This window comes from Cyanistes caeruleus, chromosome 2, assembly GCF_971803275.1.
Source record: "Cyanistes caeruleus chromosome 2, bCyaCae1.hap1.1, whole genome shotgun sequence".
Classification (NCBI taxonomy): Eukaryota; Metazoa; Chordata; class Aves; order Passeriformes; family Paridae; genus Cyanistes; species Cyanistes caeruleus.
In genome coordinates, this window is record NC_141702.1 from 5130488 (window position 1) to 5155471 (window position 24984).

A 24984-nucleotide genomic window follows, 5' to 3' on the forward strand; every position below is an offset into this window, starting at 1 on the left:
TCCTGTGATTCAGTATAAAGCAAGTACTTAGTCTGGTTTTCCTGATCCTACATGGTTTAGGTAATCCTGTGAGGAGTAGAGAGCTGGACTCCGAGATCCTTACAGGTTTGTTCCAACTCAAGATATTCCATGATTCTAACTCCAGAGAAGCTTTCAAGCCCTCACAGAAGATAATTAGCTTTTGTCTCATAAAGAATAGCAGCAGCTTGTAAACAAGAAAAACAAGAGTTTATGAAGATAGTCAGTGTAAACAGCACTGCTATCTTCCAGCAGGTAATTTAACCTGAGAAAGTACTTTATGTTGTTTGATGTTGGTTTTTGTATTAAGTAATGAAAATGTTGGTATTTTGTATTAAGTAATGAAAATTACTTCTTCAACTGAGAGTTTATTTTGAAAATAGTAAGTTGAACAGGGGGTTTACAACTGAGTATTAGACAAGCTTATTTTTACCTGTTTTGGGTTTAAACTACCAGATAAAAACTACTTTGGTTAAAGACACTGCCTTCAGTGATTTACAGATATAGAAGTGCAAATACAATGGAATAGCTCCCTTATTCTGTAAAAAAAACCCAAATAACCCAGGATCCATTTGTTTCCCTTGCCCTAAGACAGGATAGACACGTCACCATTAGAAATCAGCACAGGTCAAAAAAAACCCCAATAAAATCTTGACAGATGACTGAAATCACTTGAGTCCCAAAATGTGTCCACAGATTTATAAACCAATGTTAACAGAAAATGTTTTAACAGAAATTCAGCAGTCACAACAGGAAGGCCATTAGGAAGAAAGCAGATTCTCAGAAACTCAGCATGGACACTCCACACATTTGGCTTCTCAAAGCAAATCCACCTTCTCATAGGTCTTCTCAATGAGGGTTAACAAGTTCTTCAAGTCAGCTGACTGCTGAATAGCATTCATATCATTTAAAAGGCCCTTCTGGTTCTTTACCTTCAAAATTTCCTCCTGAAGAATGACAGAATGATAGACAACAAATAAAAACCAGCTTTCATTGAGTGCAACAGGAATTTCACTTTAATGCAGCCCAGCTACAGCTAAAACAAAAGAGATTCAACGTCACAGAATGAGTCCCTCCTCCAGCAATTACAGATATATTTCAGAAATTACAAGTTCCCTAGGGCCATAGGGCTTCTAGGAAAAGACATGTGATGTTTTAAATAAGATCACAGAATGGTTTGGGTTGGAAGAGACTTTAAAGACCAGCTTGTTACAACCCTCTATGGGCAGTGACACCTCCCACAAGGTTACACTATCCCAAGTTGCTCAGAGCCCCATCCAACCTGGCCTTGAACACCTCCAGGGATGAGAAGTTTTTTAGGATTTTGTCCTGGTTTTAAAACATAAGCATATAGTTCTCAATGAAAAGAAAAAAAACATTAAAAAAGGAAAATGAAAACCTATTCAAATGTTCTGAATTTTCAGAATTGCTCCCTCTGGCAGAGGTTAAGGGATAAAAGCAATATCTTCTGCCTTCCTCCTCATAACCAAAATGTCTCTGAAAAGACAAATATATATTCCACATTCACCTGCAAAATGGGTGCCTGCAAACTGTGCTTAGGGAGTTCTGGGAGGTGGAGTGCTCCACTGTCATTTTCCTGGAATATCTAGAAAAAGAAGAAGAGAATGAAAAAACAATCCAAACCCCCAAATATCAGGCACACAAGTAGGAAAATAACCTGTCATTATCCAACTTCTGAAACCAAACTTCTTAATTCTGCAGCTGAAGTTGGAAAGATTAAGAAGATCCATTTCCAAAGGCAAATGAGGCCTTCCTTAAGCAACACTGCCTGAGAAACAGTTTGTTTGAGAAAGCTCTGGAAGTCTAGGTTATAGGAGTACACAAGTATTTATGAGAAATACCTTCCTGGCATCTTTTTCATCTTCCTTCAGCTGGTTCTTGAGCACCTGGATTTTGTACTTCAGCTGCTGTATATTTTCCTTAGTGCGCTCTGCTGATCGTTCTGCTTCAGTTATTTCTTCCTAAAACGAAACAGAAACAAAACCAGAAGAAAATTTACTTTAGAGATGGTGAGTCTTTCCCACAGACCACACTGAATCACTGAAAAAACATCCAAGAAGAGACAGAGCTTTGTAGCAAAGGTGGGTGGCAATGATGAACACTGGACATTCCTCCATAACAGCACAGGAACGGCCAGCAGTGTGGTAAAAGTAATTCCCACCCTTCCCTGCTTTTCATACCTGCAGTTGTACCAGAGACTCCTCATTTGTCTCAAGCATTTGCTTCTCTGCCATTTGAAGGCTCAGGATACTCTTCAGGTTGCCCAGCTCCCCTGGAGGCACCTTTAAAGACTTGAAACTTCTCAGTACCCTTTAATTACAGAAAATGGAAAGCAAGGTTTGTTTGGAGTTCTTTGCAAAGCAAAAAGAAAATTCTGGGGAAAACCTAATCTCACTTTAGTTTTAAATTTAATTGCTGCCAGTGAAGTAAAAGGTTGCAGAGAGAAAGAAAAACTGCCTTGAATTGTTTTCCAAAATCATGTGGAGTAGGAAGGAACCAGAAACAAGAAATCCCAATTTCTCATGTTTTCTATTGCACTGACCTCCTCTGGTTTATATTCCATTGGCTTCTACATTCCCTGACTCTAAACTGACATTAATTAATATTTTCCCAGTTCTGACCCTTCTGCTTTTCAAATTAAGTTCCAAGAGGAGAATTTTTAACTGCTTCCAAATGATGATCATTTTAGTAGAACCTGCCTTCATGAAACATAATACATAGCTTTAAGTCAGAAAGAGAAAGTTTTAGCTCACCCTCAAGTGTGTACAAAACAACTGGGTAGAAGAATTCTCTTCTCTCCCTCATTTTTTTTAAATTTATAATTTCATACCTTTTTTTCAGTACATTGAGGTGCTTCTGAACATCATCTTTTTTCTTCCTCTGCTGGGACAAAACAGATCTGGAAAGAAAATAAAGGCAGAATTTCCATCACAAAGTCTGCAAGCACAGAGAACACATCAAAAAACACACTGACTTGCAGTTCAAGTAATACTATGATTTTTACTTTATTCTTTGTGAAAACAAAGAAGAACCACTAGAATATTTGGCACTTACAGTACTACTGAATCCACTATATTTTCCAGGAACAGCCTACTGTTCTCTGAGAGAGGCCGCCAAGATCCTACTGTAGCACTGGACAGCTTCACCTTTTTTGAAGAACCATTTTCTCCTGTTATCACAAAGGAAAAAAGGGAAATGTATGACTTGTCAAATCCAGACAGACAGCTTTGTGACTCAATTCAGTCAGACTGGAGTCAAAGGTGTAAAACAGCTCAGATTTAACAGCAAAGAATAGGACCCTACCTGCAGGGGAATAGTCCTTGAATTCCTTAACTTCCCTTTTGACTTTCTGAGGGACCTGCTGAAGGGAAAAATTTACAGCATATGTGGCAATTTTGAGACATCCTCTGCACTGCAATCATTCATCTGCTCCCATGAACTCACTATGCCAGTGTCTGACAAAAGTCTTTGACATGACCACAAAAAAAAGCATCTTTATTGAAGACTTCTCAAAAGAGCTCCTCACACTGGGCATTTCCTCAAGAGGACTGTTCTTAATTAATGAATTATTCTCTATAAACTGCAATTCAAGAAAGTGGGAAAAAATACCTCTTTCCCCTCCCCCCCCACCCAGTTACTTTTCTACTTTGTTTGATCCAAAAAAACGAATACCTGTCTTTTTTGACCTTGTTTTCTTCCTTGTTCATCTGCTCCCTTTTTTTTGCTGGAAGGCCCTTGCTGATTTTGCGATTTAAAAGGATTTTTTGCTGATCTCCCACTAGTTGGTTTCCCCATTTTATTGGAAGATGTGTGGCGTGGTTTCATTATCTGTAAGCCAATGGGAACAGGAGGAAAAAAAAAGACAAAATTAAAATCCAGAAATTATAACCCATACAGTGCAAACCATACTTTAAAAAACAAAATTATAGAAATTGGGCTCAACCCAATAAGCCCCAAATGAGGCTAAAGGAGATGAAATGTCTGAATATTTGCTAACCTAGAACCCAAAGCCTGTAAATTTACCTAAATTTAGGACCACTAAAACAGCATCCCCACTTGGAAGATGTCTCTGCCCATGGCAGGGGGCTTGAAATAGAGATCCTTAAGGTCTCTTCCAACCCAAACCACTCTGTGATTCTATGATTTATCTTTTTAATTTTCAGTGCAGTCATCCAATTACCGGAATATTTGACCTTAGCATCTACGCATGGTAACCCTGATCCAGTTTAAACTTACAGTTTCTGTCCTTAATTACTAGAGACAGAGGGAAAAGTGGTCACACAGAAGGGAGTAACCACAAACCCCACCACCCTTCTCAAAAGCACCACGACCCAGATTTATTCAGCTTTTCCCTCACTCCCTCAGGCCACATTTTCCCTCACCCAGGTCCTGTCACTTTTCACCAGGCAACCGTCGAAATTGACACCAAATAAACCCCGGCCGGGTTAGTGAGGCCTAAAACAGGTAAATAAACCATATACCAGGCAAATAAGCTCCACACCAGATAAATAAGCCCTGAACCAAGTAAATAAGCCCTGCCAATCCCGTCCCCATAACTACCGATGTTGCGGGACAGCTTTCAGAGCGAACCGCAAAAACGGCATGGACTACAACACTACAACTCCCGGCATGCATCGCTCCCCCCGACGCCTAGGAACAGCACCCAGTCGCAGCGCATGCTGGGAGTTGTAGTCCTTCCCACCCAGACTCCCTCACAACCCCAAATGCCTACTCCCCCGGTGCTGCCGGATAGCATCGCGGATAACATCTCCACAAAACCCTTCCTCTCCTCCCGGTTCATCTCGCCTCAAGCCTCACCTTCCCAGCGCTGTCTCCACCTCCTCAGCGCTGCCGCCGGTCCCGCCTCAGCCCGCCGGGACGTTACTGAATAAACCCGCGCTCCCCGCAGCGCACGCGCAGCGCCTCTCCCGCCCACCGCGCGTGCGCATGGGCCGCGCGCTGACGGAGGGGCCGGTGGCAGGTAATGGGGGGTGATCCCATCTCTGTCCTGATCCCGATTCCTTTCCATGTCCCTGTCCATGTTCGGGGCCCCGAACCCTGCCCCTGTCCATGTCCTTATCCCCTATTCCAGCTCCTGGCCCGGACCCGCTTCCCCATTGGCCGCCCGAGGGGCGTGTTGGGGGCGGGCTGTGGCGGCGGGCGCTGTCCCGGGACGGAGAGCGGAGCGTTCGTGTCAGGTGTGGGTGCTGAGGAGGGAGAGGTGCGGAGAGGGGCTGGCAGGGCATCTCTGGGCTTCCCTCGGGGTGTGCTGGGAGATGGGCAGAGAAGAATTGTCTGGAACTGAACAAGGGTAAATGCAGCGTTCAGCACCGGGGCAGGAATAATCCTGGCGAGTTAGGAAGAGCAGTGCCAGCAGGAAGGGGATCCTGCCCCTCTGCTCAGCCCTGGGAGGCACATCTGGAGTGCTGTGTCCAGTTCTGGGCTCCTCAGGACCAGAGAGACCTGGAGCTCCTGGAATGGGTCCAGTGCCCAGTGACAAAGATGATGGAGGGACTGGAGCATCTCCCTGCCCAGGAAAGGCTGAGGGGGCTGGGGCTGTTCAGCCTCGAGGGGAGCCCCAGCTGAGAGGGGCCCTCATCCCTGGCTGTCCCTGTGAGCAGGGAGGGCTCAGAGCAGGGCCCAGGCTCTGCTCCATGGGGATCCAGCAGTGGCACCAGAGGAATGGGCAGGGATTGATCCCAGCAAGTTCCACCTGAACAGGAGGCAGAACTTCTTCCCTGTGCAGTGACCGAGCACTGAACAGAGACCAGAGAGGGTATGGAGTCTCCTCACTGGAGATATTCCAGAACTGCCTGGACACTTGCCCATGCCCTGTGCTCTGGGATTGCCCTGCTTGAGCAGGGAGGTTGGATCACATGAGCCACTGTGGTCCCTTCCAGTCTGACCTGTCCTGTAACCCATACAGGTGTGTGGGCACAGGTTGCCTTCAATCCTGGTTGCAGCATCACATCCCCACAGGGCATGAGTTCTCCTCAGGAGCTCCTCTGTGCTCCTCAGGCTATAGGCATACCACATTACCATATATAGTATTAAAGCACATAGGTGTTGCTGCAAGTGATACAGGTGCTTTTCAGTTCTATGCAGAATTTCTTATAAAGGTGTCAGGAAAGTGTGTATTTCTGGGGAATTGTGAAAGAGATGAGGCAGTGAGGAGGTGACTGAACCTTGGAGCCAAGCTGTAAAAGTTTTGTTTTTGTAAAGAAGTGCAAGGATAGGGTGTGGAGAGCAGAAGCAAAGGAGCTTACAGCTTTTAGGAGTTACTGAACTCACAGACTGGTTTGTGTTGGAAAGGACCTGGAAGATCATCTCATTCCAACCCCTGCCATGGACAGGGATATTTTCCACTATCCCAGGTTGCTCCAAGCTTGATCCAACCTGGCCTTGGCCTTCCAGGGATTTGGCAGCCACAGCTTCTCTGGGCAACCTGTGCCAGGGCCTCACCACCTTCAAAGGGAATTATTCACATTCTTGCCCCTAGCAGTCTCATGCATGGTGAGACAAGCTTGTATTGCAGCTTTGTATTGTCCCTGTGTTCTCACATACCATATTTTTTCTTCTCCTTTCTTTTTCAGCCTATCTCTAGTTTCCATCCAGCCCAAGCCATCTTTTCCAAAGTGTAAGGTTATATCAGCAATTTTCTGACAGCTCACTTCCTGCAGAGCACCTCCTTGATGTTGGATATTGGGAAGAAATTCTTCCCTGTGAGGGTGATGAGGCCCTGGTACAGGTTGCCCACAGAAGCTGTAGCTGCCCCATCCCTGGAAAAGCATCGCTGTTTGACATTAAGGAATTCCTAGATGAGAGAGATGTGAAGGTGAGAGGGTAGCTGGCCATGCCATCTTCATGCCTCATAGTGGCTTTTCTGTGATTAATGACGGTGATGCTGACGGACTGAAATAATTTACACATCTCAGATGTGGATGTAGAGAAGTTGAGGGAACTTTTTCTTTGGTTAGAGGAAGATGTAGGATTTTTCCTGAACTCTCTTCCTGGTTGAAAGGCAAGAGGAAGGGCTGTCTGTCAAATCAGTGTGTGATTAAGATGTTTCATTTTTCTTCTGAGGGATTGTTTTGGCTTTAGCAAACTGCTTTACCTCTACATCTTCACATCTCCTATGCTAGGTGCATATGATAATGCAAAATATGTGTTTTTATTTTGTCCAGCTTGCCCCACACTGTGAGGAGAGCCATGCTGAGGGCCGGGGATGCCGTCCTGCGGCTGCAGCCGCGCTGCTGCGCACTCCTGGCCTGGCGCTCCCTGCACAGGCAGCCGCTGCACCCCGAGTGGGCTGCCCTGGCTCAGAAGCAGCTGAAAGGCAAGAACCCAAAGGATTTAATTTGGCACACCCCAGAGGGGATCGACATCAAGCCTTTATACTCCAAAAGGGACACAGAGGACTTCCCTGAGGAGCTGCCAGGGGTGAAGCCTTTCACTCGAGGGCCTTACCCCACCATGTACACGTACAGGCCGTGGACCATCCGCCAGTATGCTGGCTTCAGTACAGTGGAGGAGAGCAACAAGTTCTACAAGGACAACATCAAAGGTGGGGCAGCTGGTCTGGGAAACCACACTGCCTTGTGAAGCAAAGGGGGACATGAATTCAGTCAGTTACATGGCAAATGGGATTATTCTACGCTGTGAGTTTGGATTTCTGATAAGGCCTTCCCAGTGTCACTCTTTATTACTGGGAAATTGGAAGTTCATTTCTGGAAGTGCCTTTGTTTCATTTTGCTGTGGAGAATGAATGAGTTAAATACTGCTTTTAGTTGTTGCACCTTTACACATAGACATAATTTGGATCCATCCCAGGATTCAAGCAGCTGAGGTCATGGAGCTGAAGCAGAAGTGGTAACCTGGGTTAGCTGGTAGCACAGCCCAGTCACTGGTCAGAGGAGGGAATGCCTGGGCACAGCAGAGTTTTGGGTTCTGCTTTCAGGTTGCAGCAACAAGAACTGTGGCCATCCTGTTCCCTGCTTCATATGAATAATTTTCTCTCCTTGCAGATTTACAAGTAACAACGTGTGTCAGCAGAGCCAGGGAACAGTGTGTGTTTAGTTTGTGATAAAGAGAAGGTAACATGACAGAGTTTATGACACTTCTGTTCCCAGCTAAGCCAAGCTGAGTTATGTGTATAAGCTCTTACCCTGCCTGTCTAGGCATATTTATAATTTGTGGGTGAGCTGTTATTCAGTAATTTTTAAAGTAAGGACTACCTTTTTGGCTTTTTTTTTTCCCAGTTAAAAACTTTTTCATTTAAAGATTAAGACTACTAGACCTTGGACAGGTTTGGGGAGGGAACAGTGTTTAAATCAAAATTTAGTTTGCCATCCAAACCTGAATCAAGTAAAATAAAGTTAATAAATTTAGATCCCATCCTAATGCAAGTCTGTTCAACACTTCTAACTATCTCTCTTTGGGGTTTTTTTTTTGTTTTTTTTTTTTTTTCCTTTCTTTTTCATGTAGCTGGCCAACAGGGATTATCAGTTGCTTTTGATTTAGCCACTCACCGCGGTTATGATTCAGACAATCCACGAGTTCGAGGAGATGTTGGAATGGCTGGAGTTGCCATCGACACAGTGGAAGACACCAAAATCCTTTTTGATGGAATTCCTTTGGAGAAAATGTCAGTTTCCATGACAATGAACGGGGCAGTCATTCCTGTGCTGGCTACATTCATTGTGACTGGAGAAGAGCAGGGAGTGCCTCAGGCCAAGCTGACAGGGACAATCCAAAATGACATCCTGAAGGAGTTCATGGTCAGAAATACCTACATTTTCCCCCCAGAACCATCCATGCGGATCATTGCTGACATCTTCCAGTACACCTCAAAGGTATTCATTGTTTATAACTTTTATTATTAGGTTAACTGTTTATGAGGCACTTTGGAGAACAAAGAAAAGATGGGAAGACATCATAGAGAAGAGCATTGTGGTTGTGGAAAGGGCCAGTAGGAGAAGTTAAGATCCAATATCATTTATAATATAAATTTGAAGTTTGAGTCAGACCAGATCTGCAAGCACATCTTTGTAGAGATGGGTTGTATTTGCAGTCAACAAGGAATTCAGAGAATGGGCTGGAGCACCTCTGTCCTGGAGACAGGCTGAAAGAGGCTGTGGGTGTTCAGCCTGGAGAAGGCTCCAGGGGAACCTCACTGCAGCCTTTCAATCCCTAAGAGGGGTTTATAAAATAGATTAAGAGCAGTCTTTTACACCAATAGTGACAACTTTTTACACAGATAGTGACAGGACAAGGAGGAACATTTTTAAACTAAAAGCATTTAGGTTGGATATTAGAAGAAATTCTTCCCTGTGCAGGTGTTGAGGCCCTGGCAGAGGTTCCCAGAGAAGCTGTGGTTGCCCCTGGAGCCCTGGAAGTGTCCAAGGCCAGGTTGGATGGGGCTTGGAGCAACCTGAGATAGTGGAAGGTGTCCCTGCCCCTGGCAGAAGTTGTTGAAACTAGATGACCTTTAACTCCCTTTCAACTCAAACCATTCTGTTATTCTGTGTGAATGTTGATAGAAAAAGTATTTGATTCTTCCCTCTGCTGTTATACCCTTTTGTATCTTGTTTTTGGCCTTTTTTTCAGCATATGCCAAAATTTAATTCCATTTCCATCAGTGGGTACCACATGCAAGAGGCAGGAGCTGACACCATCCTGGAATTAGCTTATACCATAGCAGATGGCTTGGAGTACTGCAGAACTGGGCTTAAAGCTGGCCTCACTATTGATGAATTTGCACCTAGGTGAGCTCAAGAAATTTGCAAATATAAAACTCACTTTTGGTAAAACTTCTATAGAGTTTAATACCAAATTCAGTATTTTTACACATACAAGCAAATAGGAACATTCCCATCAAATGTGAAAATATGTTAATCAGAGACATTGCTGTAGGGCCTCTCCATTACTGATCCAGAATTATTAGAATGATTCAATGTTATGTTCTGTTCATGTTTTCCTATTTCAGGCTCTCTTTCTTCTGGGGAATTGGCATGAACTTCTATATGGAAATAGCAAAGCTGAGAGCTGGGAGGAGGCTGTGGGCTCACTTGATTGAGAAAATGTTTAAGCCCAAGGATTCCAAATCTCTTCTGCTGAGAGCTCATTGTCAGACTTCGGGCTGGTCACTCACTGAGCAGGTTAGAAATTGGACTCTCATCAACCTCCTTACTTAAAGGTGCTATCGTGGTACATGTCTTAAAGGGGGCTGCTGGTGTTACTCACAAAGGTGCAGCAGCTGTCCTCTCAGTCTGACAAATGTACACTCTGGCATTGGTTACACCTTTATGTCTGTTCAGGACTCAGAGGATGAAGCTCTCTCTTGGATTTGTCCTGTGAGTTATTCTTCCAAATACAGTGCAGTCAGCAAGTAGTAGAGGCACTGTTTTCTCAGGATCACTGGCTTGAGAATTCATCTGAGCAATCAAGGGAGTCATTCACAGCCCTGATGCTCAGTGATGAAGAGAGAAGTAATGGTTACAGCTCCTTTGAAACTGGGTGCACTCTGCTCTTTCTGCTGATTTACATTACAGCAAGGAGATAAATCATTGGAGTGCATACAGTTTCCCAAGTGAGGTCAGAGCTGGGTTCCAGCTCTGATCCCAAGGCCTGTTGCTCAAAGTCATGCAATGGGAGTTATTTTTAGGTTGTGATTGTAAGCATTGTTGACTTCTCTGCCTTGGTTTTTTTTTTTCTGTTTGTTTTTTGTTTTAATAAATTTAATGTTTACTTACATGACAACAACACAGTCAAACTAAAACAGTGGAATTTTCTGAACAGCGACCTCTGTGGGTCCTCCAACTAAAAAGTATTGTGGGAGTGAAAAACTGTTATTATTACCAAAACTATATTCAATTGTCTTCCAGTGTGCAGTGTAACTATATTTCTGGCTAGATCAAACTCTTTATTTTTTTCTAAACATTGTGGTTTACCTTAATATAGCTTCTCAGCGTGAAGTATTTTCTCCTTTTAAGTTTCAGAAAGCAAACATACTTAAGATGTCTTTTGATAGGTATCTACTCATAAATTATGTTTTACATTCTTACTTATCCAAATCACAGTTTTCTATAATTACCTTATGTGATGTTGTCATTAATGAAAATATTAATTAATGAATATAAATTTATTAATAAATTAATCGTTATTATTTTAATAATTAGTGTATTATTATTTAATCTTAATATAATATATTTTACATTATTAATATTTAATGATTTATTTATTATATACTAATAAACAATAATAATGTAATTAATGAAATATTTATTCCAATATTTGGAACATTTAGTTCCAAAACACATCTTGACTAGTAATTTGTCTGCCACATGTACTGTTCACTGCCCCAAGAATTCTGGATTTGGAGCATGGAAGACATCAGGTCTACTGTTCCATCCTCTATGATTTGGATTCACTAAATTCTTTGAAATACCACCAAATATAAATTAGGCTTTGATTTGTTACTGTGAGCAGTTTACTTGCAGAGTGATCATTTTGGCTTTCTTTATGGATTAATCTCTTTTCATAAGATATCGACAAGTGATAAATCCATTTGATTTAGGTTTCTTTCAGCTTTTTGTTCTGATTACAGTCTTTCAGTGGGGAATGTTGCATGTGTTTCTTTGCAATAATGACTAACCTGCCTCAGCCCCGTGGCAGAACCACTGAGCTTCAGAGCTCCCCTTTTCCTTCCAGGATCCCTTCAACAACGTCATCCGCACCACCATCGAAGCCATGGCTGCGGTGTTTGGAGGGACGCAGTCTTTGCACACCAATTCCTTTGATGAAGCCTTGGGGCTGCCCACAGTGAAGAGTGCTCGCATTGCCCGGAACACACAGATCATAATCCAGGAGGAATCAGGGATTCCCAAAGTGGCAGATCCCTGGGGGGGATCTTACCTCATGGAGTGCCTCACCAATGATGTCTATGAAGCTGCTTTAAAGGTCAATTTTCAAAACCTTCTCTGGGAAAATTTTAGGGATAAGAGTTTTGAAAAATGTCTTCTATGGAGCTGTTGGATAAATTGGTAACTTTTAATCTAGGAATTATTTTACACTTCTGCTTCAGTGATGTCTTTGTAAATAAACTGTACAAAATAGTTTAGAGCACAGAACCGTATAAAAAAGGCTTAATGAAAATTTAAAATGTGGGTGATAGCACAGGTACAAAGCTCAATTTTTAAACCTTGCTACTACTCACTATCTCAAACCTTTTCATTTCTCAGCTTATTGAGGAAATAGAAGAAATGGGTGGAATGGCCAAAGCTGTTGCTGAGGGGATCCCCAAACTTCGTATTGAAGAGTGTGCAGCCCGGAGACAAGCCAGGATTGACTCCGGTAGGAGCAGGGGGATGAAAGAAGAAAAAATTTCCAATAGAATACTTCGGTAGAAAGGTTTTTTACACACATGTTCATTGTGGTTTTTTATTTCTCAGTTTGGGGGTAGCAGATTGTGAGTGATAGGAAAAAATGGTGATGGTTTTATATTAGTGAAAGCTCTGGAAAGAGACAGTGCATACAAAATACAGCACCAGTGTGGAAAGTCTTGCTTGATATGTTCAAGATTAGATTAGACAAAGCAGTAGAAACACCATTTTAAAGGAGTGTTTGGAGCCTTCAGTAGTGAATCGCTTGATTTCTGATAAGAGCTTTAAGCTGTGATTGCTGAGTTTAAAAGCAGAAATGCCACCAGATGGCGATACTCACCATGGCTGGCCAAATTCCTGGGTTTTCTGGAGAACTGCCCTTTTTCCCTGAATGGTCAGATCATAGCAGAGGATGATACAGCTCCTTGTTTGCTATACATATGTATATGTACTCACAGAGTAAATATTTGTGGAGATATTTATACATGAGTGCTTAAAACTCTATTTCACTTTTTGTAATCTGCATTCCAGTAGTAATCTAGGAGCAGAAACTTGGGATAACTCAAACATGAAAGAAGTTATAAGGACTTCTTTGTATGGAGGATAAATTTGAAGCAGGTTTTAATTAAGATCAATAAAAAATAATCAGTAAAGTTCTGTGTTATCTCTCATAAGGTAAATTACTTCATGTTGCTTCAAGGAGCGTATTATTGTTATCAGGAACCGCAAATAAAAATAGCTGATAAGTCCATACTGATTTAAACCTAAAATAAAATTTTACAGCATGAAAAATTAATTTTAATGCACAAAGAGTAGTTTTAGGTAATAACTTCACTTTCTTATTTATCTGTTAAATCAGAAAAGTAAGTGCAGAGCAGGAGACCAGCACTTCCGCTTAGTTCTGTCAGATACACTTATGTAAGCTTAAAAAGAGAAAAACAGCCAATGTATTTTAGAGACTCATTACTAAATCAGTTTGCAAGATAAATATTGTTGTATTTCTTGTCTTTTTTCTGCTGCAGTATTCACTGAGTTGCATGTTCATGCATTTAATCTCTCATCATAAAATCTGGAAAATACTAACTTGAAGCCATTCTATAAGAGCAGATATTACATATTTGAAATGTGTATGGTTATATAAATAAGGAAATGCATAATAATGCTGAAAATCTTCTTATCCTGTTAACATTGTGTCTTTTCAGAGTAGTTTGCAAATGTGTTTTGAGTTTCTGGTATTTCCACTAAAAATAGGGTCTGAAGTAATTGTTGGAGTGAACAAGCACCAGCTAGAGAAAGAGGAGACCGTGGAAGTTCTGGCCATTGATAACTCTGTAGTCCGTGCCAAGCAGATTGAGAAAATCAACAAGGTGGGAACATCCTTCTTAAAAATGAATCTTATTGTAATTGCGGACACAGATTGAGTAAAGGCAGCTTGCCAGAAGTTTGACTTTCCCATTTGTGAGAGTCCACTCTGATCATTAGTGGATAAACAGGAATATAAAAACTTTAAAAACTGAGAGCTTTACATGTTCTGAAACTAAGATAGAAACCATCTATGCAATGTTTTGCTCAAAAAGCCTGTAATATTGCTTAATCACTCACTGTTGAGTGCTTTTTGTCAGGTGCTTGCTACTGAGGGTTACAGAACCAGAAGTCAACTTCCACTTTCATAATTAATGAAAATGTAGATAAAATTGGTTTAGGGTTATGTTATGGACTTGTACACATTTTAAGGTCTGAGATGCCTTTTGACTTCCAATCTCATTGAAATAGGAAGTGGATATTTACAGTTCCATATCCAGAATTAATATTTGAAATTAGACAGTCTTCCACACACGACTTCACGTTTCACTTTGTGGTTTCTTTGAACTGAATGTCTCTCTCCTGCACTTTAGGTGAAGGCCAGCAGAGACCAAGCAGCAGCCCAGCAGTCCCTGGCTGCTCTCACACAATGTGCTGCCACTGGGGAAGGCAACTTACTTGCTCTGGCAGTGGAAGCAGCACGTGCCAGGTACCAGGGGTCGAGTTGAACAGACTATTCTTGTTTAAAAATTGATGGTTCATTTTCACCCTTTAACTTTTCTTGGGTGTGATGTCAGCAAGATTGGAGTTTTGGGGCTTCTCTTTAGAGGTGGGAATAAATAATGGCTGCAGTTTCACATTGTAGGATACACTCTTATTACATTTTACAGCTTCTTAAGGCAATGCTTTGATTTCTCACATGGAACACTGCAGATATAAAGAGTCTGATATGATATGAGGCTGCTCATACACATTCTGCTGTTTACAACTCATATTCTTACCAGTTCTAGGACATAACTGGGTTTCTTTGTCACTCAGTTGTTTCATGGGTGAAGGAGTTTAAGAAGTGTCTGAGATGTGAAAATGGATATTCACAGTTTCATCATGCTCTGTTGCTTCATCTTTCTTTGCACCACAAATTGGCGTGAAAACATTTTTTGGCTGAAGGAGAAATCTTTTTGCTTAGTCAGGCAAAGTTGTAAGAAATGTTACTAAGCAGTGTGAGGAATCCTTAGAGTCCAGTGGAACAGCTTCTTTTTTCACCCAAGGTACTTTTGAGGCTATTTTCTTTCCTGTTTCAAGGTCAGCATCAGTCTCTAGGATAGATCCTGTCTGTCGGTTTCTTAATTAACTAAATGGCCCAAATATGAGCAAATTCACTCCTTATTGGGTTGCTGCCCTGTTTTAACTGTCATGTCTCAGATTCCTTCATTCCCCCTCCTAGAATACTTAATAACTGTATTTTAAATACATTGAACCACAGCCTGTCAGGAATCTCCAGTAGTATGTCTACATTTGTATTTGAACTGGGAAGGTCACAGGAGGGCAGTGATGGATTTACAAGGGATTCATATCTTCTGTACCAAAATTGACTAGTTAAGTCCTAGTTTCTCTCTTTGGTGACCTCATTTTTGTTAACTGTAAAAGCATTAGTAGATAGACTGAAGATGCACTTTTGTAAGTTCCAAGCACAAGACTTAATTCTGCTCCAAAACTGTATATGGGATGTGAGCACAGAAAGAAGCTGTCGTGGCATCTGGTACTGAGTGTTTGAAGGAGGACTGTGAGCTCTGGGAGCACATACAGAGAGCCTTCCTTTTGGGGGTAAGATGGGAAAAGGTTTCCAAATTAACACATTCACCCTTCACAGGCAGTAAACAAGTGGGCCAGTTTCACCAGCTTGAGAGGGACAGATGCCTCTTTCCTGCTAAATGGAAAATGATGGAGCATGATGTAATTTAAGTCACTTGGAATAAAATGAATAGTGCAGAATTGTTAGTGCTGAACTGTGGAAGAGATTTTGTGGACTAGTACAGAGATTTCAGTGCTGACAAACACGAGTAGAAAAGTAAATGTTGTTATTCTAGCCCAAGAAATAAGGCAGATGTGAAGTTACAGGGAATGAGAGTGGTACCTCCCTTCTGTGCCTCGTGTCTCCTGAGAAACCCCCTTACAGGAAAGTAGGATGGGTTATGCCAAATTCTTTCTCTCCTCCCTCACCTGCTGTGCTCTTTTTGTGTCCCTCTCTAGACTTGCAGTTCAGTGGTGGAAAGGGTAGGCAGAAATGCAGTGTAGCTGCTTGTGCTGCTTCTTTTTCTGCCCAGTCTGTGTCCTTGTGGTACTTCCTCTGCTGATTTTACACTGCTGCCTCTGCTTACTGGGGAAATGCAGAGAGGAGCAGCAGCAGCTCAGGCTCAGCTGACACAGGGTCCCAGCACTAACAGGCACATTATGGTCATTGACTTTCTCTAAATTGGTATTTAGGCTCTGTGGCTGGCTGTGAGCCACTGGGAGAGAGTCACACACAAATACAGACTGACAAAAAATGACTCTGTTAAGAAAAGAGGCTGTATTCCTGGCTCCAGATACAGCTATTCCATTGTGGATGCATATGTGGCAGAAATTAAAAAAAAAAAAAAATTTCTTGGTAAACAGCAAGAAAGTATTTATGAGTAGTTTAAAAGCAAAACTCCTGGTTTTACTTAAATTTGGATTTGAAGGGTTGGAGAGATTTAGGATACAATTTTCAAAACACAGGGATTTCAGAAGCAGTGTCTATAGAAGAATGAAGTGTGTTTCATTTTTGTACAGTACGCAGAAACAACTTTATCCCACCCACCAGCTTATACCTCATTTATTTTTCATTTGTAACATGAAAATTTCGTTCACACTTCTACACAATAAGAGCAGAAAAGCACACCACAGCCATGGTAGGCTTTATTTAATACTGAAGTATACTCAGATACTACTGCTGCAAAAGAGGAGGAGAAAGATTTGTCTAAGTTTAGTTTTCTCTAGGAGAAAAGATGTGTTTTTTGCCACACCACACTGCCAGGAGTAAACACTCAGTGTTTGTGCATGGGGTATATTTATTTTGGGCTGCAATCTGTGATGTCTGGCACTCTGAAAAGCAGTCAGTATTTATAGACAGTGTTTTCAAGTCTGCTGCAAATTTGCTTTTTAAACTTGGGGAAGTGACCATTCCTAATATACTTTTGCAGTTTACTTTTCATTCTTTGTTAGTAATTACAGAAAGCAATAATATTAATAAGATTATTTTGATGTCCTGAAATCAAAACCTGATGACACAAGTGATTAACAGTGAGTCAAACAGAATTCCAGAAATCCAGGGAAAGGGAAATGACAAAAATTGCCCAAACAGCATCAATAACACAAGTTAAAAATGTGTGTTCTAGAGTGATGCTGTCTTTAGCCAAAGCTGGCCAAGTGTAAAAGGTGATAGCAGAAGTAAGAGGTCATTTCAGACATCTGAGCTGTACAGATCTTGCCTGTGTGATCATGAATGGATTTCTGCCATTTTACCTTTGCATAGTTTATGTTTACAGCTACATTTGCTGAGTTTGAGCCAGCGAAAGAGCAAATTAATTGAGGGGTCACAGGAAGTAAAACTTCTCTCTGAAATTTACTAAATGATTCAGCAAAGGCAGCAGAAATCCATGTCTTGTTACTTTGGGGGCATGTGTGGCAGATTGCACATGGTAGGAATCAGTAGCTGCTGAAACTGCAAACAGTGGAAGGAAAAGTGAGTACAGCTCATTTGGCCATCTCCTTGTAGAGGTGTGTGGACAGCAAGGTGCATCTTATCCAGTCTTTCCTGAGCATTTTATATAAAAGCTGTAGAGAATGTTTAAGTTAATTTTGCCTCAGAGTAGCTTGTAGTTAAATCATAGAATCATTTAGGTTAGAAAATTCTTTTAAGATCATTAAGTCCAGCCATTCCCCCAGCACTGTTAATCTACTGCTAACCCAGGTCCTCAAGTGCCACATCTACATAGCTTTTAAATCCCTCCAGGGATGGGAGCTCCATCACTGCCCTGGGCAGCCTGTTCTAATGCCTGACACCTGTTTCAGTGAAGAAATTTATCCAAATATCCAAGCTAAACCTCCCCTGGTGCAACCTAAGGCCATTTCCTTTTGTCCTGTCCTTGTTACCTGAGGGAAGAGACTGATCCCCATCTGGCTCCACCCTCCTTTCAGGGAGCTGTAGACAATAAATGGCAGTAATATGAAATATGAAAATATGAATCCCAGAGGTTTGAAATGTGCTAGCTTAATTAGTTATATACTTAATACTACTTTGGTGTCTGTATTTGTAAGCAGACTTTTAAAGTGGTTTAGAAGAGTAGTATTTTTTTTTTCATTCCTAATGTTGGAGTCTGGGATACAGAGTGGGTGCCCTTGTTTCTGATACGTTGTTCTAAGATCCAGAAAAACACTGAATTTCATATAATACGAAATTCATGAGCATGTTTTCATGGTGATACATGAGAACAAATGTTGAAGTTAGATGGAAAAAGTGTAAGAGTGTAGATTAGAAAGTTTCTTAAGTCACTGGGTGAAAAAGTTAGTTTAGAGAACAGGAGACAAGATGGAGGATTTAGGGTGTTGTCTCTTGTCCTTTCTTCTTCATGTTCTTCTTCTAGAGGTTTTTGGGTAATAGTAGGTGATTGGTTAGAAAATTCTGCAGTGTGGCACACAGGTGAAGGGTCATTGGGTCATTAAGAAAAATAATATACGTGTCTATTGTTAATTGGGTAAAAATAAGTATAAGGATAAAAGCACTGCATAATTCAGGGCCATTTTGTATGTCAGACACAAAGTAAGCCACAAGGCCTTGTTGTACCATCAGAAGAAAGAAATGTACTAGATTGCAAAGATTTAAGTTTGTGCAGTTAGTCTGGAGAGACCTGCCGAGTTTTGTGATGACCTTCCAATAAACACGAGAAACAAGATTCTAACGAGCTCGGCAGTTTTCTTCAGACCTAAAGAACTGAGATAAGCAGGGCTCCCCAAGAGGGAGGATCCCAAAAGAATTCAGTCCAAAGAAGACTGAGAAAGCCAGGAAGAGAAAGAAAAATATAGAAGAAATGCAGCAGAATCAGAGAAAGAGAAAAAGGATTTTTTTAGGGAAAAGTTACACCTTTGACAAAGTTCGCAGCAAGCTGTATTCAGCACCAACTTTTTTATTGCTTTGGAACAGAGATGTTTGTACAGGAATACAGCACAGCCTAGTTTGCTTCTCTAACTTGTAATACAGCAGAAGTATTTTTTCAAACATGTACAGTGTGTCCAGTAGCAAACAAAACTTGTAACTTGCATGTAAATAAATTTCCCAGATCCTTCTGCATCTCAGTGGGTAAAGGAGCTGTGTCAGGAGTAGAGGAGAAGATTAAACACTAAAATAAAGGCATCAAGGGAAAGGCTAATAAATTCCTGTTAAAATGTTATGTTTCAGTCTCTTCTGTGTGTGTTCTTCCTTTTTTTGTCCCCTCTTGATTTATATTTTATATTTTAGCATGAATCCAAATGCAGGATCTTTCAGTCTGAGCCCCCTCCAAAAAAAATCCCCATTGAGAAAATCAGATTTAATTTTCTGAATCATTTTGCCATTCCCCATTGCCTTGCCAGTTGTAAATCCATTCTCAAATGAGCAATAAAGTATTTTCTTAAAAATGCCTTTACATGTTCCATCTGTGGGTGGCAGTGGGGTGAGTCAGACGTTCAGAGTTGCAGCACTGAAAGGGAAATCAGTGTAAGTAAATTTGTCCAGCAGCAAGGCAAGTGGTTGGGCCAGTGCCAGTTATTCTGTGTTCTGTTTTCATTTCAGCCTGCTGATAATGCAAATGTTTTCTGCCTGTGCCTCAGGTGCACCGTGGGGGAGATAACAGATGCCATGAAGAAGGTGTTTGGGGAGCACAAAGCCAGCGACCGCATGGTGAGCGGGGCCTATCGCCAGGAGTTTGGGGAGAGTGATGAAATCCTTCATGCCATCAAGAGGTGAGAACTCTTTCCAGGTAGCCAGATGTGTAATAGCCTCACATTTAATCCAGGATGTGCCCTAAAAAACCATTTCCCAAGCCTGAGTGACATCCCTGGGGAAAACAACGACCTGCAAAAGCACTCTCGTAAGCAGGGAAGTAGAATGGTAAGCATTAAGTACAATAAGACAAAGTCAAAACTTAATTGAAGTTGTATTTGCTTGCAAACAAAACTAACTAAGTTGAAGTTATGATTTGAAGGTTTTGTTCAAATAGCCTATGTAGCCACAAGATTAAGAAGCTGAGAAACATTGCCTGAAATCCTTGTACATTGGGTTGCTTTTTTTAAAGGCTATGTAATAGTCATCTCTAAAACATTTCCAGCCGTTCATGCTACAAAACCTCATCTTGATCTGCCCATAAATTGTTCCTGCAGTCTCACTCTTACTGTTGCTTAAACTGCTGCTAAAATCTGTCTGGATATCCACATACAACCTCCAGTCTTTGGGTGTTACTCATACCCCGATGGAGCAGGCATCCGGAAATGTTATGTGTGAAAACAGTTGCCTCTTTGGGCTTTTTCTCAGCTTCTGCCTTTACTGCTGCCCTCAAGGGTACAGAGCCTGAATTGCTGCTGTGGGAGATGATGCAGCACAAATCGATGCTCATCAGTCCCTGCTGTGTTGGGGTTTACCCATTAAAGAGTTCAGGCTCTCCTGAAAGGGGATTACTGATGGCTTTGCAGTGGTGATGATTAGATTGACTTGAAAGTAGTTGTGCTAGGAAATGTCACCATTGTTATTTTATTCTAGCTATTTAAATTTAACTATTATAAATTATGCTTTTATGTGAAAGAGAACTGAACTAACCCCTTGAAAATCAAAATGTAGTTCCCTTTCTTACCTAGAACCACAGAATCATTTAGGTTGGAAAGGACTTATAAGATCAGCAAGTCCAGCCTGTAACCATAGACAGATCCTGGTGGTACTTGAATCATGAGCAGTAAAATGACAGGTTAAGTCTGACAGGTTAATCTGAGGCTGTGATTACACGGTAGCATCAATACAACAGAAATATGAACTGCCACTATCCAAAATAAGAGGGGCAGCGGAATGACTGCACAGAATAGGAAATAAAATAATCCTTCCATGGACAAATTTTTTAATTCAGTGAATGATAATGTAGAATGTGATGTCCAGGACCCATCTGTGTGGAGTACTTTTGAAATAATAGGTCATAATTATTCTTGAAAACTAAAAAAATGTGTTTTAGTGAGTTGTAATTCAGCTCATTAAACCCTCAGAGAATTCAGTACTTTACCTGTTAGAAAGCGAAAGAGTAGTGGAAGATTTTTTAAAATAAAGAATATTTTATTTTTGAGGCTGGTAAATACAAGAAGTGAGCTAGTAATAACATAACATGAATATTAACAAAGAGTGCAGACTGCACAGCCAAACCATGACTTGGAAAATCTTTTTATTTGATGCAATTACACTACACTTGCAGCAAGTGCTTTTTTCATGTGTGGAAATACTCCCAGCGATTCTCAGTGACTTACTCTGACAGAATGTGTGTTTTCAACAAGAGTTAACAAGTTCATGGACCGTGAGGGCCGCAGGCCTCGTATCCTCGTTGCCAAGATGGGTCAGGATGGCCACGACAGAGGAGCCAAAGTCATCGCAACCGGATTCGCAGACATCGGCTTTGACGTGGACATAGGTCCCCTCTTCCAGGTAGGACTGAGCAGCACCCAGAGCATTCCCAATGCATCCCTTCTCCCTGGAATGCGTGCTCAGCCCCTGGGCTGTTGCTGTGCCCTGTCCCACGCCCTGTTTGCTCACAGACCCCGCGGGAGGTGGCGCAGCAGGCGGTGGATGCAGACGTGCACTGTGTCGGGGTGAGCACGCTCGCCGCCGGGCACAAAACCCTGGTGCCTGAACTCATCAAGGAGCTCAATGCCCTGGACAGGCCTGACATCCTGGTCATGTGTGGAGGAGTCATCCCCCCTCAGGTATGGGCAGCATCATTTCCATCGAGCTAAGAGACTGATTTATCTCTGTTTGAGCTGTTTCCTCTGTTCTGTAGCATCAGAGCACTGAAGGCTCCTCTGTACAGTCACGAGGGCCAGCACAGATCTGCAAGGTGGGGCCCCCCAGTCTGATTTTCTGTACACCATGCCCTGGTTTAACTTAGTGTGTGTGGGATGGAAGATACAGCTGTGTTGTGAAAAGATGAGCTTCAGCAAGGTGTTCTTTATGCTCTGCTGTTTCACATCACCAGTCCTTGCATATCATTGGTACAGGCTGGCTTCTGTCTTAAGAGACTTTTTGACTACCAGCAATGGTTGGGAAGAGCCACAGCCAGTGACTAAGGCCCCTGGCAGGTCCCATCACCCATAGGCTGCACATGTCACTCGCTTTTCAGCCTCTCCTCACCTTCCCCATCATCAGGCATGTGTTACCTCTCATTCCCTCTGCTTTCTCCTAAACTGTTAAGCAGTTTGTTGAATTCCCTTGCAGTCAGATCTGTGCTTTCATCTTTAAATTTTCCTTATCTAAGGCACAATCTGCCCATCTCCATCACCTTACAACCATCCTCTGTCTATAGTGATCCAAACAGATTTTGCACATAAATTCCCTGTTATTCCCTTTTCCCACACCTCTCCCTTTTCTAGGCAGTTAAGTAGTTATTTGGGAAGGGCAGAATTCTAAACTGAACAAACAAAACTCATAGTATTTTTCTAGGAGACAATTTGTGTTCTCTCCAGTATCTCTCAATGGGATGTTACTACACTATGGTTGGTAAAGGTGTAATATATCCTATACAGAAGAAAAAATACAGAACTGCTTCCCAAGACTTCTTGAAATTTCAGGACAGTCATAAAATTAGATTAACTCTAGATTGCAAGAGACCACTGGCAGTCATCTGTCCCAAGCCCTTGTTTAAAGTAGTATTTTCAAAATAAGAAGTTAGATCAAATTTAGATTAGGTTATTGAGACTCATATGAAGTAGACTTTTGAATACTTTCCAAGGATTGCCATTAGTCTGATTCTAAAGAAATAAACTATTTCCTATGGATACCTTTTAGTATTTTTTTCTGCCTTCTAACTTTCCACCCTTTTCCCATTTCCTGGAAGCTGTGCTGCCACTCTGGGACTTACTGCTTTCTCAGGCCCAGCATAGAGGACAGAGCATGTACCAGTTATAAATCAATTATCCATTTTCTTTTTCACTATTAACTGTAGATTTTAAATCTCTTTTCCAACAGGATTATGACTTCCTGTATGAAGCTGGTGTTGCCAATGTGTTCGGTCCAGGCACTCGTATTCCAAAAGCAGCTGTGCAAGTATTGGATGATATTGAGAAGTGCCTGGAGAAGAGACAGCAATCCATGTAACTCTGAAATGTCACAATCAGCCTTACACTGACCACTTGATTGTCAGCAAGGGATGGCCAGCCACAAACCTCTGCTCCCACTGCCCCCTGGCCTCGTGTTTTGTGCTTTCTAAGAAAGTTCTAAACTCTCTGCGTGTTCTATTGAAGATTATTCATATAGATACCCACAAGATAATTTTATCTCTAGAGCTATGACTTCAGGAAGTGAAGAGAATTCAAAATAAGTGTGTTTGGGGTTTTTTTTTCCAGATATACTGATAAATAAAATAACTGCTGCAGCTCTTTGGTTGGTCTTTTTTGCCTCATCTCTCTTGCATGCAGAGAACTTGTTTTGAACTTTTTTGGCAGTTATAGTAGACCAAGAAGTCTTCATGCAGCATCACTCATTCAGCAGAGATGGGATTGAATCCAACAGCACTTTGATTTGAGCAGTGGTGGCTTCCCAGGGAAGGGCAGTGATGGGGGCAGAGCACAGTGCACAGCTGCTCTTACACAGGCTACTGCCACGTACAGCATTTGTATCTTATTAAGCCATGAAATTCAAAACTTATGGTTTATCTACCTATAGATTTTATAAAGAGTTACACTGTGGCTGCCCCATCCCTGGAAGTGTTCAAGGCCAGGTTAGATGGTGCTTGGAGCAGCCTGGGATAGTGGACAGGGGTTGGAACAAGATGATCTTTCAGGTCCCTTCCAACCCAAACCACTCTGTGATTCTGTGTTTCCGTGATTCTGTGAAGCTCTTAGTCAAACAACTTGTGTTTTACATTCATGAGTAGCAAAACTGTCTCAGCTATGTGGATGAGAAAAGAACCCAAGACAAAGTTTAAGTTGCACAGTGTTGCTGGCAAAGTAATGGGGTGGAATCCAAGTCTTTGCAGTGTTATCCTCATGCTCTAACTTCTGGATAATGACCTCTCTCAAATAATTGATCTTTGTTCTGAAGTGAATCACAATTAATTTTACAGATGGAAAATTGAACATTAACAGAAATTTTCTATAAAAGTTCTGTAAGTTATTCCTATGCCTCAATAGCCAGGGACTGCCTAGAAGATTTTTCAAAGCAAGGCATTGAATTCCAACTTATTTTAATACAAATCAGAGTTTTAGTTTTATAATCTAACTTTATATGTCATCATCTGGATAGGGAGCTCCATTTAATTTCAGTGGAAAGAAAGAAGCCAAAGGTGGCTGGCTGAGGTTGAGTGTTGCATTGTAAACCTCCTCAGAGTGGTGAGAAAACTCCTAATAATGTGAGAGGTCAGACCTGTTGGAATTTTTAATTAATTTTTTTTTGTATTGAGGTGGTTGCACTGGTGATTGCAAACATGAGGTGCCCAGACTCACTCCTGAACTCAGTGCTTGCATCCTGCTTCCATCTCTGAAAAGACAGCACAGTCCAGGGCTGGGTAGGAAATAACCATGGAATTATAATTTGACCATAAATTACCTTCTCAAAACTTAAGAAAACAACCAAACAAACCTGGTGTTACAGTTGTACTGAATCAGCAAGCTGTTCTCAGTTGCAGTCGTGTCTGTGCCCTAGCCAGGGGGGAATTTGGGATCTCAGGAGCTCCCATGGAAGCCGTTAGAGCCAGGACTGCATCTGCAGGGTGACACTGCTGGGAATGCCTTTGTCATGCTATGCAGAGAGCAGCTGCAGAGAAAGGGTAAAGCACTTCAACAGGCTGCCCAGGGAAGTGATGGAGTCACCAGCCCTCAAAGTGTTACGAAAATACGTGGATGTAGCATTTGGCACGGTTTAGTGGTGAGCGTGGCCATGGGTTGATGGCTGGACACGATTTTAAAGGTCTTTTCCAACCTTAGCAATTCTGATCCTAAAGTGCTCCAGCAGCTTCCGTGGCAG

The 24984-nt window shown here is 41.8% G+C and overlaps 2 protein-coding genes across 11 annotated transcripts; one reads left to right on the forward strand and one right to left on the reverse strand.

The window, feature by feature from the left end:
- Positions 1-366: 366 nt before the first annotated feature.
- On the reverse strand, positions 367-4944 carry CENPQ (centromere protein Q). 7 transcript variants are annotated; one of them, XM_086875599.1, is made up of 9 exons: positions 4858-4944; positions 3712-3867; positions 3343-3397; positions 3094-3208; positions 2870-2938; positions 2220-2349; positions 1881-2000; positions 1547-1624; positions 367-965 (listed from the first exon to the last, which is right to left on the reverse strand). In XM_086875599.1, exons 2-9 carry the CDS (start codon positions 3862-3864, stop codon positions 837-839), a joined length of 849 nt encoding a protein of 282 aa, XP_086731725.1. In that variant the 5' UTR covers positions 3865-3867; positions 4858-4944; the 3' UTR covers positions 367-836. The 7 variants fall into 7 exon arrangements, with proteins under 7 accessions (XP_086731725.1, XP_023780017.2, XP_023780016.2 ...); XM_023924249.2 differs by having other exon boundaries at positions 3343-3400; XM_023924248.2 differs by lacking the exon at positions 4858-4944 and adding an exon at positions 4600-4700.
- On the forward strand, positions 4907-23399 carry MMUT (methylmalonyl-CoA mutase). 4 transcript variants are annotated; one of them, XM_086875596.1, is made up of 14 exons: positions 4947-5020; positions 6633-6874; positions 7224-7603; positions 8524-8891; positions 9646-9803; positions 10025-10196; positions 11749-11997; positions 12279-12390; positions 13671-13786; positions 14315-14430; positions 19608-19739; positions 21306-21453; positions 21564-21731; positions 22990-23399. In XM_086875596.1, exons 3-14 carry the CDS (start codon positions 7249-7251, stop codon positions 23116-23118), a joined length of 2223 nt encoding a protein of 740 aa, XP_086731722.1. In that variant the 5' UTR covers positions 4947-5020; positions 6633-6874; positions 7224-7248; the 3' UTR covers positions 23119-23399. The 4 variants fall into 4 exon arrangements, with proteins under 4 accessions (XP_086731721.1, XP_086731722.1, XP_086731719.1 ...); XM_086875595.1 differs by lacking the exon at positions 6633-6874 and having other exon boundaries at positions 4907-5020; XM_086875593.1 differs by lacking the exon at positions 6633-6874 and having other exon boundaries at positions 5001-5260.
- Positions 23400-24984: the final 1585 nt, after the last annotated feature.